Source organism: Rutidosis leptorrhynchoides, chromosome 4, assembly GCF_046630445.1.
Source record: "Rutidosis leptorrhynchoides isolate AG116_Rl617_1_P2 chromosome 4, CSIRO_AGI_Rlap_v1, whole genome shotgun sequence".
Classification (NCBI taxonomy): domain Eukaryota; kingdom Viridiplantae; phylum Streptophyta; class Magnoliopsida; order Asterales; family Asteraceae; genus Rutidosis; species Rutidosis leptorrhynchoides.
In genome coordinates, this window is record NC_092336.1 from 529195155 (window position 1) to 529210720 (window position 15566).

General features: G+C 34.3%; 2 protein-coding genes across 2 annotated transcripts; one reads left to right on the top strand and one right to left on the bottom strand.

The window, feature by feature from the left end:
* Positions 1–3228: 3228 nt before the first annotated feature.
* On the top strand, positions 3229–4159 carry LOC139844986 (E3 ubiquitin-protein ligase ATL41-like). Its single transcript, XM_071835208.1, has one exon. It carries the CDS (start codon positions 3282–3284, stop codon positions 4020–4022), a length of 741 nt encoding a protein of 246 aa, XP_071691309.1. The 5' UTR covers positions 3229–3281; the 3' UTR covers positions 4023–4159.
* A 1281-nt stretch (positions 4160–5440) lies between these two features.
* On the bottom strand, positions 5441–10431 carry LOC139844987 (uncharacterized). Its single transcript, XM_071835209.1, has 2 exons — positions 7390–10431; positions 5441–5959 (listed from the first exon to the last, which is right to left on the bottom strand). Exons 1-2 carry the CDS (start codon positions 10396–10398, stop codon positions 5936–5938), a joined length of 3033 nt encoding a protein of 1010 aa, XP_071691310.1. The 5' UTR covers positions 10399–10431; the 3' UTR covers positions 5441–5935.
* Between the last annotated feature and the right edge of the window lie 5135 nt (positions 10432–15566).

A 15566-nucleotide genomic window follows, 5' to 3' on the forward strand; every position in this document is an offset into this window, starting at 1 on the left:
TTGACTATTTCTGAAACCCTCCGTAATCGTCTTGTACCAAAAAAAATTGAAAATTTTCGTTTGGAGAGCAAACAAAAAATGAATTCCGGTAAGGTGCGAGCTCGATAAAAGAGGTTTAGACCTTCATAGAGTAAGATGTCCATTATGCGACGACGACTTGGAAACGGTGGACCACTAGGTTATTTTCTGCAAACACTCGATGGATTTGTGGTGTCGGGTGTATCAATGGTGGGGACTGGGTAATTTTTCTAATCTAAGCGTGTTTGAGACTCTTCAAGGCAACAATGGTGCGGTTATGTCTAGTTTGGGCAAAAAGATATGGCAAGCAACGGAATGGGTATGTGCGTACTATCTATGGAAAAATCGCAACAACAAAGTGTTTCATGGGAAAAGTTGGTCGATCTCGGTTTTGTTGAATGAAGTTAAAATCAAGGCTTTCGATTGGATATCTCACCGATTAAAAGGAAGAAGTTAGATTGGCTCACGTGGTTAAACAATCCGAATATGTATCTAACCTTCTCATAGTTAGGTCTTATGTAATTATGTAATTGTGTGTGCATGATTATTTGTTTTCGGGTTTGTTTCCTCACAAACCTAGTGCGTGTATTAGATAATCTGTAATAGGGTTTGGGCTCCTAACTGGGCCAAGCCCACCCATGTAATTTTTTTATGAAATAATGTACACTTTCTTACTTTAAAAAATAAAAATAAATAAATAATATAAAAACGGGTTTTTATCACAGCTTCACAAGTATGAAAAACATAGATAGTGTTCTGAGCATGAGATATGAGATGCTCTAGAACCTCTAGACTTAGAATTATTCCCGAAACTCTAAGCAAACTTTTGAGTCATCAAATTTTTAAAATGGATTTCAACATTGATTTTTCCAACATATATGTTGTTAAATTACAAATATATAAAATGACCAACATAAAAAACAAACTCTAATATATGTGTGTATAATAAATAGCCATTAAACCATTAAACCACTACATATGAATATATGATCTTATGGATAATGCAATAACTTCATAACTTGAAGTAGTCAACTCCATCATGATCATGATATATACAAATCAAGGTACCCTAAAATACGCTACAACTAATTATTCAGTTTTCGATTAATCATTTTAATTACTCCAAATGGATGTTTTTTTTAAATAATTTTTTTCTTAAAAGAATTTACCCGATATATATTATAATATTAAAAACATAATAAAAGATACAAAGAGGAACAACGATCACAATACAGCCTCACCGAAAACCAAAAACCTAGCCGAATCTTATAAACATGATTAGCCAAAACAAGAACACCTACAACATACTTACATAAAGACATCAAACAAATAAAAACTTCCAACTACAACCGGCCTGATTTTATACCAAACGGGGACGTTTTCTTAAAAGCGTTTTTCTCTGCCATAAACATGGCAGTTTCATTATCATTAGGTTCTATATCGCTCGCCTCGTCCACTAGATTAAGAGTTCCAAACGAATCCTGAATCTTCATTTGTTTATCCTTACTTGTCTCAACTTCCGACCTCTTTTTATTTTCATTATGGAACACCTTCGGCCGATAAACCATTTTTTGTTTGGGTTGACCCACAACAAACCTCCCTTTATTCCCTGTTTCCGAGCCACAGTTGCAACATCTTTTCCTTTCTTTTTAATCACATTTGGAAAACCATCTACATCCAACTGTTTTTGTTTGTTGTCATCCTCTATCACTTTAGGTTTGACCTTTTGGCATTGAAAATCTGTATGACCATACACTTTACAACACGAACATTGTGATGGTTTCCATTCATATGTCACACATAAAAATCAATAGTACGAACCTGACCGTCAACTAGGGGTGTTCATCGGTTCGGTTTTTTCGGTTTTGAAACTGTTAAAATCAATACCGAAAGCCAAACCGAAATTGAATTCAAATATGAAAACCGAAACCGAAACTAAACCGAATTCAAATTAGGTTTTCGGTTTGGTTTCGGTTAAAACCGAATTCAACTTTCAAAATCAATTTTTTACTTTTTCCCTACGAGATGAACAAACATTGTTGTAATAACTTTTTAATATATCATGCTAAACTAATATATATGATTGAACGTATATATACAAATTTACAATATACAATAAGCTTATATAATATCATAATAAAATACATATTATACATATTATATTAAGAAAATAAACAACATCAATAACCAAGAGAAAATTGATTTGAATTGGTTACATGTATAAGAATGTGGAGAGAAAGAAATTAAAAAAATATATGAATTAATAATTTAAATAGGGTTTAAAATTCGAGTAAACAAATTTGGACTTGAAAAGGTAAATTATCTACTCAAATCATATATCAAACACATATATACAATAATATTAATCACTTAAAATATATATTTAATGATGTCGAAATTGAATTTGGTTTTATATTCGGTTTTCGATTAACCAAATTCAGAAATTTCAAAACCAAAAACCGAACCGAAAACCAAATTTGAATTCGGTTTTCGGGTTCGCTCGATCCGAAAACCATTTTATAAATCGGTTTGGATTTTTTCGGATCGATTTCGATTTGATGTTCGGTTTAAACGGTGTTAACTAAACCGATGAACACCCCTATGTGGCGTCAACCCAAATTTCATCCTGAAACTTCGATTAAGGCTTGCATGAAATTAGGTCGACCCCATGCTTCAACACACATAGTACTCGTGTACGTGTCCAACATTTTGGGATTATCTCATTTAGACGCCATTAAACTAAGAGCATCTTCCATATACTCTATTAGCGGGATATCATGCAACAAAAATATATAGTACCTTAGTTAAATCTTTGTTTGTCAATGAAACATTAGGTGACCATATTATCTTTTGTTTGTCAATGAAACATTAGGTGACCATATTATCTTTTAAAATAAATTATTCAGAGTAATGTTTTACTCCTATCTTTATATTTCATCGACCACATATACTCAAAAATCAAAGAAACATATACTCTATTGCAAAAAACTCAAGGAACAAAAAAAATTATGAGAAAATGAAGCAATTAGAGATCGATAACTAAAGTCAATAGTCAAAGTCAACTTCTTTGAAACAGAGGTCCCTACGGTTTCATCTTTGAAAAACTTAACCCAACTAGCCACGCAATTCACCATAATTAGTCAAATTCACACACTATAAACCAACCCACATTACACCATTTATATACCACTTCTTTCGTATCCAATTCAGACCTTCAAAACAAACCTGTCTCTATTCTTCCAGTGGTGCACGTAGCCCGAACCATGCCGGATTTCGATCATCCACGTGATAATGATCCATCGTTCTATCGTGCGAACTCCCCGGATGTAAACAGTAGAATATTAATAATTGCAATTATATCGTTATCAGTTGTCGTGATAGTAGTAACCATGCTACACATATACGCCAGGTACATACTCCGTCGTCAAGCACAACGACGAGTGGCTCTTCGACAGATCGGGTTTGTGACCCGTATCCACTCCGAAGAGCCACCCAAAAGGGGTCTTGAACCCATGGTTATAGCCTCTCTCCCTACACTCATTTATAAAGACAAGAATCATGAACCAGAACATTCGGGGTCGAACCCTGAATGCGCGGTTTGTTTAAGCATGTTTGAGGATGGTCAGATAATTAGAGCTTTGCCGAATTGTAAGCACCATTTTCATGCTGAGTGCATTGACAAATGGTTAGGCTCACAATCCAGTTGTCCTATTTGTCGCCATGAGGTGAGCTCAGGTGCGACCATACAACCCTTACCTCGTGAGCCGAGTACTCGGCTCGGGATTAGTGCGGGCCCACCTTCAGCTCCGCCAATAGAATGTACGGATTGTGTAATTACAACTAGTATAGAAGGCACATCTGATGAAATGGTACAAACATCTGCAAAAGTTAACGGGACTAATTCGAGATTGAGTTCTTTTAGGAGGATGCTTAGTATGGATCGTTCTACAAGACGTGTTAACTCTTGTACACAAGATGGAGTTGAAGATCTTGAAAGGCAATAAACTGATTGATATGATTCGTTGCATGTAAAAGTATAAATTTTGTTAGAATTGTGATTATTATTTTTTTTCGAAATTTGTGTGCATATAAAGACAAATTACAAAACTTGAACGTCGACAGATATGTTTAAGATAATATTTTAGCAATTGAGATTTCTTACATAAAAGACTTTCATGTACGCCGTTGTACTGAGATAGTAAAATTCAAAGGGGCGGCAGGTATACCCATGTGGAGCGGCGTTGACCTTAACCATAGTTTATGGAACTACAGTATGTTGTTTAGAACTTTGCAACGTAACTTTAAAATGGCCTTGACCCCCTCAATAATAAGGTGTGATCCACAGTGGTGAAAACATAAAAAAAAAATTCAACAGGGGCAAAAAAAACTTTGGGTCACGTGCTTTCTAGTTGGGGGCAAAATCTGGAAGCTTTTGAGCAGAATATGAAGACTTTTGGTGACAAAATCAAATTTTAAGCGTTAAAATTTCAAATTTACTGGAGTAAACTTAAAAAATTAAAAATTTTAAGACTAAAAAAGTCTGGAAATTTAAAATTGACTGGAGGCATCTTCCCCTCACCCCACCCTATGCTGTTTCCGCCACTTGTGACCAGAGAGCAACAGACCTTTAAAATGGCCTTGACCCCCTCAATAATAAGGTGTGATCAGAGAGGTAGGGGGCCAGAGCTAAAACACATGCTAGTATTGTACAACAGGCTTCTTGATCTTTTATTCATATTAACTAAAATGCACATGCGTATAATTTGCATAGCTTTAACATACTCTATTAATCGTCCATAGTGTATGATGTGACCTCTCTTTCTATTACATATTCCGGTTGATTAATTCGCGCAATATCCAATCCAGAATATAGACTTGCTTATGCCATCTCCTCCAATAGTATATTTATGCTCCTAAATCACTGATATTGGATGAAAGGGATAGGGACATATTTGGTAAGGGGAAATAAGAGCATTAATAAATAGTTGGACTGTATTCTATGGTTTGAGATGTTGTGGGGAATGTCGTAGAGTTATTGTGTGACGTGACAATGCTGTGAGAAAGAGGGATAATTTAGATAAAGTTGCAGACTTGCAAAAGACGATTGTATATGATTGTCGATAATGTGGTAAACATGATTAGTAATCGAGTATATATAAATAAATTTATTTTAAATTAAAAAGCCAAACCCATTTCTAGCTTCATTTTTTTTATCCGTGGTTACACTACACGCCTTAAAATTGTTGTCCCACGACGCTTCATAAGTGTAGGCGTTGCAAGTGTGCCATATCACACAACGTTGAGAAAAAAACGTCCCGCAAGAACTGGTCTTAAAGTTGAGAGATGAGAAAGCTTATTCAAATTCATATCCTTTATTATAAGTATATTCGTCATTGTGGTAAATACCATATGTGAATGAGTTCGCCCTTTTGAACCTTTAAATTGGTTTGTATTCAATTCACGCCTTTTAGAAAGCATTTCTAATTCTAATGTTCTCAAACCAGTCCACATCACACCACCATCATGTTGTTGGTGGCTTATGGCAAGTGTTGCAGAAGGGCAATATGATGCCTGCAAGTCCATTAGCTAAGATACAAGATTGACGAAACTGGGATAGTTAGCAGATAAAAGATACAGAGCAAAGCTTTGAAGGATGATAATTTAAACATCATAACTACCATCTAATATATGCTGGCTATAATATTATTGAAAGAGTCCGATGCGTGAACCCTACCATAATATTGCTTGTGTACCGGATGACCAACTGTTCATATGTTCCTATGCCAGAGTCAACGTCTAACAATAAGGGCGCTAAACAAAAGCATAATGTACCAGTGGGACCTAATTTCCTTTTAATTAGAAAAAAGGTCTGCAGAATTCCAAACCTGCATACAAATTATTACCGTTCGTCTCAAGTTCAGTTCTCACCATCTACCTTTTCCTGCAATGGATGAAGCATCATTTGTTACATGGTGTGATAAAGAAAAAGTATAAACAGTCGAAGAAAATTAAAATCCATTTTCAATCACAAAGACCTTCAAATTAACATACTATTATCATCAATATATCGATTCATAAAATGTAGTTGTTCTTTTTGAACATAAATAATTGTGAACTTCTGACATATTACTCTGATGAAACGATTACCTACTTGCCCAATTTCATTACAATTACCTACTATAATTTCATTATAACAAACTAGCAGTGTCCACAAGACTCGTTCTTTAAAGTAAAATAAGGGGCTTCCTAAACTATGACTATCTCTTGCGAGTGTTTTCAATTTGCAGAGGACATGCAATATGTAATGACGTGTTACATAATCATACAGTAGCTATAGTTAGGTCATTAGGATTCTAGCATTTAAAGGTTTTAATTTTTTTAGAATACTAAAGAAAAACAAAAACTATTTGGTGATCTCTTATAGTTCCTCATCCAATCATATTTAACTCCCTGATATTCCAAGGTGTTATGCATTTAACATAGTGCTTTCAAATAATGGTGGATATATAGGCATGGCATAAACGAACGGGATTTGACTCTTGACCTAGTCATCCAGAGATATGATACTAGTGAGGTTTGAACCTGAAACCTCTTTATGAGAATACGAGAGCACCAACCTCTAAGTCATTTTGTAATGAATATATATACCATAAATTAAACAAATATATAAACAGAGACAATTAAACAAATCTAAATGGCAACCAAAGTACTTATATAAATACGGATAGATGTATGTTATATCCATGGATGTAAAAATTGGTCAACTCAGCCGAGTACGTGTGACTCGTGGTAATGCAAGGCGATGTGGTCTGACCCAGACTGTAAACTGGGTCAACAATAAATATTCTGTCAAAGTCAGCTAAGATTTTAATATGTTTGAAAATAGTCTAATTTAAATAAATCACTTTGGGATGCTTTCGTTTCCATTGGTCTAAATCTTTAGTGCTGTTCACCAACGTTCTTCACCCTCTAGTCTATAAACAAATGGTTTAAAAAAATCTAATATTTTAACCTACAAAAAGTCAATCCGAGTACTACCCGCCAAGACCCAGTACTCACTAGTCACTACGAGTACCCCGATGACTTTAAAACCTTAGATTTCATATGCTCTCAATGGGTAAAAGGCACAAAAGTTAACAAGGTAGCTTAAAAGAAACGGTAAAAAAGCACAAAAACACGTCGAAACAATTCAAGTAAACACCAAACATTTCAACCCGTAACAATTTTTTTTACCTCTATTAACCTGTTACCCTGCCCAGCCATATTGCCACCTATGAACAATACCAATCAAGTTCTTAAAGTGGACTCAACTTGTTAGTTATTCCAAATTTCCAATATGATAATGTAAAAGGGTTTGTCCAAATGTCAAACCTTTAATTCATCAGCATCAAGAGGAGCACTTTCGACTGTAGCATCAATCACAAGTACTTCATCAAGAGACTTCTGACTGTCTTCCAGCTCAGCAGCTGATTCCTGTTCATCAACGGACTTCAGATTGTCTGCCAGCTCAGCAGTACACTCTTGTTCACCCACCGACTTCTGTACATCTTCAAGCTCGGCAGTTAACTGGTGTTCATCCACTGACTTCTTATTGTCTTCCAGCTCAGCAGTAAACCCTTGTTCACCCACCGACTTATGTACGTCTTCAACCTCAGCAGTTGACTGGTGTTCATCCACTGACTTCTTATTGTCTTCCAGCTCAGCAGTTAACTCATGCTTATCCACCGACTCCTGATTCTGTTCAGGTTCAGCAGTTAACTGTTGACCAATTGACTTCTGATTCTCTTCATGTTCAGCAGTTAACTGTTGACCAATTGACTTCTGATTGTCTTCATGTTCATCAGCTAACTGTTCATGTTCATCCTGACCCTTCTGAGTTTCTTTACTTTGTAAAAAAGATTCTCTGAGCCTTTTCACTTCATTTTCAATAGACATCAATTTATCACCCAGCATTGAAACTTTATCATCATGCATTTTAAGAACATAAAGAGATTGATCTTCAAGATTCTTTGCAACCATCATAAACTTCATCTTATCTTCTTCTTGCTTTAATCTTTGCTTCTCCAATTCTGTACTCAAAACCAGACCACCAGGGCCAGCATCTTTGTAAAGTGGTTCTTCAAAAAGAACATGCTTTTTCCTGTATTCATCAAATTTAAACCGAGTAACATCCAATGCTTTTTTGTAACCCTTTACAATATCCCCCACTAGATACAGCTCACGTTCAAGCCGAAACACCTCAGTGTGCTTTTTTTGCAACTCTTCATCTTTCGACTTTATCATGTCTTCTAACAAATTATGACGTTCTTGCAGCTGATTCAACTCGTATTGCTGGCTATATTGTGAATTTGTAAAACTTTGTTCTTTTGACTCAATTACCATCTTCGCTTTCTCCATCCATTGCTGCATTTGCTCAAAGCAGTAACCAAGATCACTTGATTTCAGCCTCTTATTGTATCTGTCATGATGGTGTAAATCTTCTTCATCAGGCTCCATTACTCTTTTACCACCATTATTAAAAAAAGATGGACCACCATGAGACATAAACGTTTCATCTCTTGATCCAAATAAATCCATGGAAGACATCCCATGAGAGTTATTATAAGGAATGTGAGATGTTTCCATTCCTTGAAGATAATTATCAGCCAACCCATCTCTATCCATTGAATCATTCGCCTCCATATCAAACCCTTCATCCAACCTTTCACCTCCTTCTTCTTCTTCTTCAACATCTTCACAGTCCAATTGTTCAAGTTGTTCATCTTCACCTTTTTCAACCTGTCTTTCCTCAAGACTATTCAAATCACTATTTTCACAACGCTGCAAGTAATGATCACCCAAAATGTTCTTCCCACCCAAATCCCATTTCTCCCGTTCCTCCACCTCCTCCTCCTCCTCAGCCGCCTTAACTTCTTCATCATCCACCATTATTTCATCATCTTTCTTTACCCCTTCGTGTACAAATTCCTCAACATCTGGTCCTAATGTCAACTCAATATCATGTTCTTCAACTAGTGAAACTTTCCCTAAATTCTCATATTTCTCTTCATCTTCTACTTTCTCTCCCTTCTCTTCTTTCTTTTCGTTCTCATTTTTCTCATCTTCCTCTTCTTTCTCGTTTTCCTCATCCTTTTCTTTCTCATCTTTCTCTTCTTTATCTTCTCTTTCATCATCAACTTTCGTAACTTCTTCACAATCATTATCAACCCCATCGCCTATTTTCACAGTTTCTTCACAATCATTATCAACCACATCATCAACTTTAGTAATTTCTTCACACTCATTATCAACCACATCGCCTATTTTCACAGTTTCTTCACAATCATTATCAACCACATCATCAACTTTAGTAATTTCTTCACAATCATTATCAGCCACATCATCAACTTTAGTAGTAATTTCTTCACACACATCATCAGCAACATCATCATCACTATCCACAAAGAGTTCAGGACGATTAGCCCTTATCAAGTACTGTAAATGAGACGCGTAGTAACAATCTGTTAGCTTATCTCCTTGAGCCAGCTCTCTCTCAACTCTATACCAAATCAAACTAGCCGAATCCAATTTTTCAGGATGCCCATCCCTAATACACCTAGTCCAATTCTCAATCTCAGTAGGCATAACCAACGGCATTTCGCCTAACAACATCCAGTTCATAACAAAATCCTCAATAAACCCAATCGCCTCATCCGAAAACACCTCTGAATCCAAATCAACCTCATCAACATTACTAGTCCCCTTTTCTACTTTAACAGGCAGTTTCAAAGTCTTAGCTAAAGCAGCCCTAGTCACAACAATCCTCGTATCATTCACGAAACTACACCGTTTCTTAGCATCGTAATTCACAATGAACTGAACTATATAATCCTTTCGAACAGTACGGTCAAACTCAATTTTGCTAAATTCATATAACCCTAATCGCTTCAACACATCTTCATGTTTAACTGAGTTCAATGCTATTGTAGGTCTAAATGGTTTAGGATTCAATATAGCGGTTAGATTATTCATCTTTTTCATCGATGATTTCCGTTTAAAAAAATTACCTTTCTTGCGTTTGTTGTTCTGACGTGGCCTTGGTGACGTCATTCGTGGTGGCGGTGGAAGTTGAGTTTGATCGTTTTCAACGACAATCGTATGATTTTTGTTTTCATCTAGTTGTTTATTGTCTGATTGATTAGGGTTTGGGGGATCTAGGGTTTCGCAATGAGGTGGTGGTAATTCGGTAGGGTTTGGATCTTGCATGTGTATATCGTGTTGTTTATGATCTGATTGTTGAGGTTCAGAGTGAGACGGAATTGCAGTAGTATCGACATCCATGGATGACTGTTGTTGTTCTTCGGCTTCCACTTCCACTTCTTCTACCGGAGACGACACCATTTCCCCGTTTATTGATTGGGTTAAACCTATTTCCAAGAATTTTTTCTCTATTGTTCCAACTAGTTATCTAACCTAGCTTTGGTATACGAATTCGATTTTTAATGTATTTTATTGCGTTTAATAAAATTATTTTGTGACTAACGATGATGTCGTTGAAGCGCAACTCGAGTCGAACTAAAAGGTATAACCCGTGAGAGATTTAAATGTTATTTTAAATTAACAATATATGTGCATCTCCGCGTTTCGCTATGCAATTGTCGACTTTTAAAAATTTAACGCAAAATCAACGTGTATGAAAAGTACCCCAAATATTTAGCGTTTTTAAAAAGCGTCCGTTTTGCGTATAGCTAGTGATATTGTGTTTCTAAAATTATTTCGAGTTTAACGATGGTGTCGGAAAAATTTAACTCGTTGCGAGCGAGAAGATATGACCCGTTGAATATTTGGGTGGAGTTTATTTAAGATTCTTTATGAAAATGGTTATTTGACAATTTACTCCCCTGTTTGGGGGGTCGGTTTGAATTTTTCAAAAAAGTGTGGAGGCCTTTGTTGGTAAAATTAAATTTAGTTAAAATTAAAAAAAGAGAGGGGAAAAGTCGAAAATGCCCCTGATACTATTCATAACTTTTTAAAAAGCGTCCGTTTTGCGTATAGCTAGTGACATTGTGTTCCTAAAATTATTTCGAGTTTAACGATGGTGTCGGAAAAATTTAACTCGTTGCGAACGAGAATATATGACCAGTTGAATATTTGGGTGGAGTTTATTTAAGATTTTTTTTATGAAAATGATTATTTGACACTTTACCCCCCTGTTTGGGGGGTCGATTTGAATTTTTAAAAAAAGTGTGGGGGCCTTTGTTGGTAAAATGAAATTTAGTTAAAATTAAAAAAGAAAAGGGAAAAGTCGAAAATGCCCCTGATACTATTCATAACTTTTTGTCTGTTAGTTAATATGTAAATGTAAATTTGTAATCAGCATCTTCAAATTCTTTTTTTTTTCCTTTCACCATCCCTTGATTTTTACAAAAGTGCAATCATTATTTCTTCGTCAAACTGGCGTCCAATTTATCCGTTAAGTGTCGTTACTCAATTAACACGTAATAAGTATTTTCGTCTTATTATTTTATTTTCAGTCTTTTTCTTTGTTGGTCCCTCATTTTTATACTATTTAGCTACGGTAATCCCTTCATTTTACAATTTTTGCGTGGATGATCCTCTGTCTAACTTTCGGTTAAAAAATTTGTAAACTTTTGACATGTGCATTCCATGTGAGGGTAAATATGTCTTTTACCCCCATCGTCAATTTAATCTTCATCTCCATCTCCATCTTCATTTTCAAACACGTCAAAAAGAAAAACCGCTCGCGCATTAACAATTTTTAATTGGTTTCAAGAGTTTGAAAGTCCGTTAATTTCTATTTGATTTCAAGAGTTTGAAAAAAAAAAATCGCTCGTACAATAACAATTATGTTATGTGTTTGATTTTGATGGGTTAACTAAAATAGGGTTTTTGATGTTTTAGTGAAGAAGATAAATATGGAGATGAAGATGAATATTAAGGGTAAAAAGACGTATTTACCTTCACATGCAATGCACATGTCAAGAGTTAACAAATTGTTTTATCAAAAGTTAGGTGAAGGGACCACCCACACAACAATTGTAAAATGAAGGGATCAACGTAGCTAAATGATATAAAAATGAAGGACCAACATAGCAAGAGAGGTTGAAAGTGAAGTAAAATTCTGAAAATGTTCATCACGTGTTAATAATGTGGTGGCACTTAACGAACAAATTGGACGACAGGTTTATGGGTGGATACTAAATGTACATTTTTGAAAATCAATGGATGCTGAATGCAAAAAAAAATTGAGGGGCGCTAATTGCAAAATGGGTATACTCAAGGGACCAACGGAGCAAAAAAGTTATTTCCAAATGTACATTTTCTTTTTCTTATTTAACTACTAATTACGGAGTGTAACTATAGTAAATTAGTAAAAGTATAAATAAAAACCAGTGAAAATAATAGTTCATTCGTCCAATATTAATACTTTTGTTTTGACTTTAAAAGTTTTTTCTTTCCAACTTTGATTTTAATATATTATGTTTGTGATATATAATACTTGATAAACGTTATACCGGTAAAAAAAATTTCAAAAACCAATCCACTGACATAACTTTTATCAAATTATATTTTTTACAAATAAAAATATTTTATGTCAAAGTTAAAAAGAAAAGACCCTTCAAATCAAAACATGATTGTTAATATAAGACGGAGAAAGTAGTAATAGTAACCATTAAAAATGTAACACTTACAAGAAGCATGCTTGTGATTCTTATAAGATGTGTAGCGGGAAGGCCGGTCTTTATAATATTGATGCTTTGGGCGGAGATTGAAATATGCCCTTCAACTTTTAAACGATAAACTTTAAATTACAACTCAACATAAATCATTTAAAATAATATTCTCGTGCATTTTCAAGTAAAATAAATAAATACTCTCTTATAGAACTTAATGTAAGAATTTTTTATATATTTAAATGTTAAGTTTAATATGTTTATTGAGTTATATTCTGAATATGAATTCATTAGCATTTCAACTATTTTTATTTATTAAAGTTAAACTATATTATATCCTATAAATTATTGAAAACCCATAAAGTTTCTAAAGTTAAAAATAGTTCAAGAAAATAAAATTTTATTAATTCAAAATGACTATAACATTTTTTTCGATGAATAGTTTACCCAGTATATATTATTTATAAATATAATATAAAATACAAATAAGAACAACGACCACGAGCGCCTTACGACCTCACAAACAATCACAAACTAAGCTGTAACATACAAAGCAAAAACATGACTAGCAAAAGCAAAGAAAATCTATGACGCACCTAAACCAAGACATAGAACAACAAGGTCATGTAAGATAACGGGTATGAAAACAGATAATTGTATTGGTTCCTGAATCGTGAAACACTTTTCTAATTAAGTATTTCGCCCCTCACAAGCATCGGATTAACACGAAATCCTAATTAGGATAAGACAAGAACGTTTTTGTTTCCAGGCAAGAGGAAATCAAAATCACGAATTAGAGAATTTGTGTGTGTTTCTGTATTTGTTTGAATGAATGTAGAGAATGCCAAAAATGTTTTTAATAAAACAGATTATTAGCAGTTATTGTTTGAAAGGTTGTAACCTTTCATTTGAGCGGAAAATGGTGTTAGATGACACCTTTTCATTAGAACGTATAGTAACATATAATGTCTTTTCAGTTGAGGTTTCGGCGCGCTGCCCCGAGCCCGCGAGGGGCGCTGCCCCCTCGACCCCAGCCAGGGGCGCTGCCCGCTCACCTGGGAGCGGGACCCCAGCCAGTTGCAGCCTTGCATACACATAGTACTAATACAAAAGTCTAGCCTCATAGGTTTTCTGAACTTTGAAGCAATCATGCTAAGGCCATACTTAGTAAAACTGTCAAAATAAGGTCATCCTCCAATAACTATAATGTTGAATACGTGAATTATAAGAATAGTTACAATGCTTACAAATTGTGAATTCAAAATAAAATTTAGTAAAAATACAAATATTATGAATAAATGCCTCACAACTATTAACTTTTTATTTTTAACAATAAAGAGTTATGTATATTTTAGAGGATAACAATAAAATACTAGTGAAAGGACCCGTGGAACCACGGGTTCTTTTAAATGAAACTGTTGATTTTCTATGTTTTAGGTATTGAACAAATTTAAATTGTTATTCGTTTAGTTAAGATTACCTTGACAATTAGATAGGCATATCCATTAAGCGTACAAATGAAAATGCAATCGTTAAAACATAATAAAATACCTCAACGCATTGAAAATATCAGGGACTCTGGACTCCTTCGTTGCCTTTGTCTCCTACGCAGAAGAGGTTGTAAAAAGTCAAACGACCCTAAGATTAGCATCCCACTTAAAAGAACAATATGAGAGAAATTTTAAAGGAAGTAAATAGTCAAACAATCATACGACTTACAGCTTTGGCAACTATGTTTGCATTTAAGTGTACATCAACCTCGACATCATAGAGTACCCAAGCCCATTTAAGGTTATAAATGCCAAAACTAATTTACCTTCTTTGTCACTAGGTCTTTAAGTATCACTTGAACACAACTTTGATTATATGATGTCTGCATAGATTAAAGATACATAAACAGTCTGATAATACAAAAGATAAAGATTAAAGGCCGTAAACAATCTGATAACAGAAAATATGAACATGGTTTTGTCTTGAAAATAGATAACTCATTGTAAAACAAAATATATATCATGATCATACCCACTTGAAGAGTTGGCATACTGTGATGACCCGAAAATTTCTGACCAAATTTAAACTTAATCTTTGTATGATTAACGTTTCCGACACGATAAGCAAAGTCTGTAAAACTGAATCTCAATATTTTTGAACTACTTTCATATGTTCAATTACCCATTGACTGTTCTCGACGATTCGCGAACAATTATATGTAAATAGATACATATATATACTATAACTTGAAAGCGTAACAAGTATTAATTGTATGAATAGATTGCGACGTATATTTAAAAATGTGTTTATAAATATTGAGAATAGATATTAACTTGGTTATGAAACGTTTGATAAATACTATTATATTAATAAATTACGAGACGATGATTTATAGAAGTAAATGACCAAAACACTCAAATGTATGAGTTATATTTCGAGTGGTATAGTTTATGGATAATTTAAGTCTATATTTTGACAAAGGTACGAGTCACTAAACGTATAGTGCTAGTTTTCTAAGCGTACGAAGTAACGTTCGAAAAATCGGAACCGGGACATAAGTCGACGTACGACTTATCGGAACAAAAATTACAAATCAACTATGCACGAGAATATAACATAATATATAATTAATTAATTTAAATTATATATATTATATTAATATTTAATTATGTCTACGAGCTAAATTATAAAACAAATGTGAGCTGGCAGGAGCAGCCATGCGATCACATGGCATATATGCACAGAACCCATGCGATCGCATGGGGTCTGAATTCAGGAGACATCTATAAAAGCTCGATCAGTTTACTTCACAAACACACACATCTATCTATCTTTACTCCGTATTATTATTTATATTATTATTATTATTATTATTATTATTAT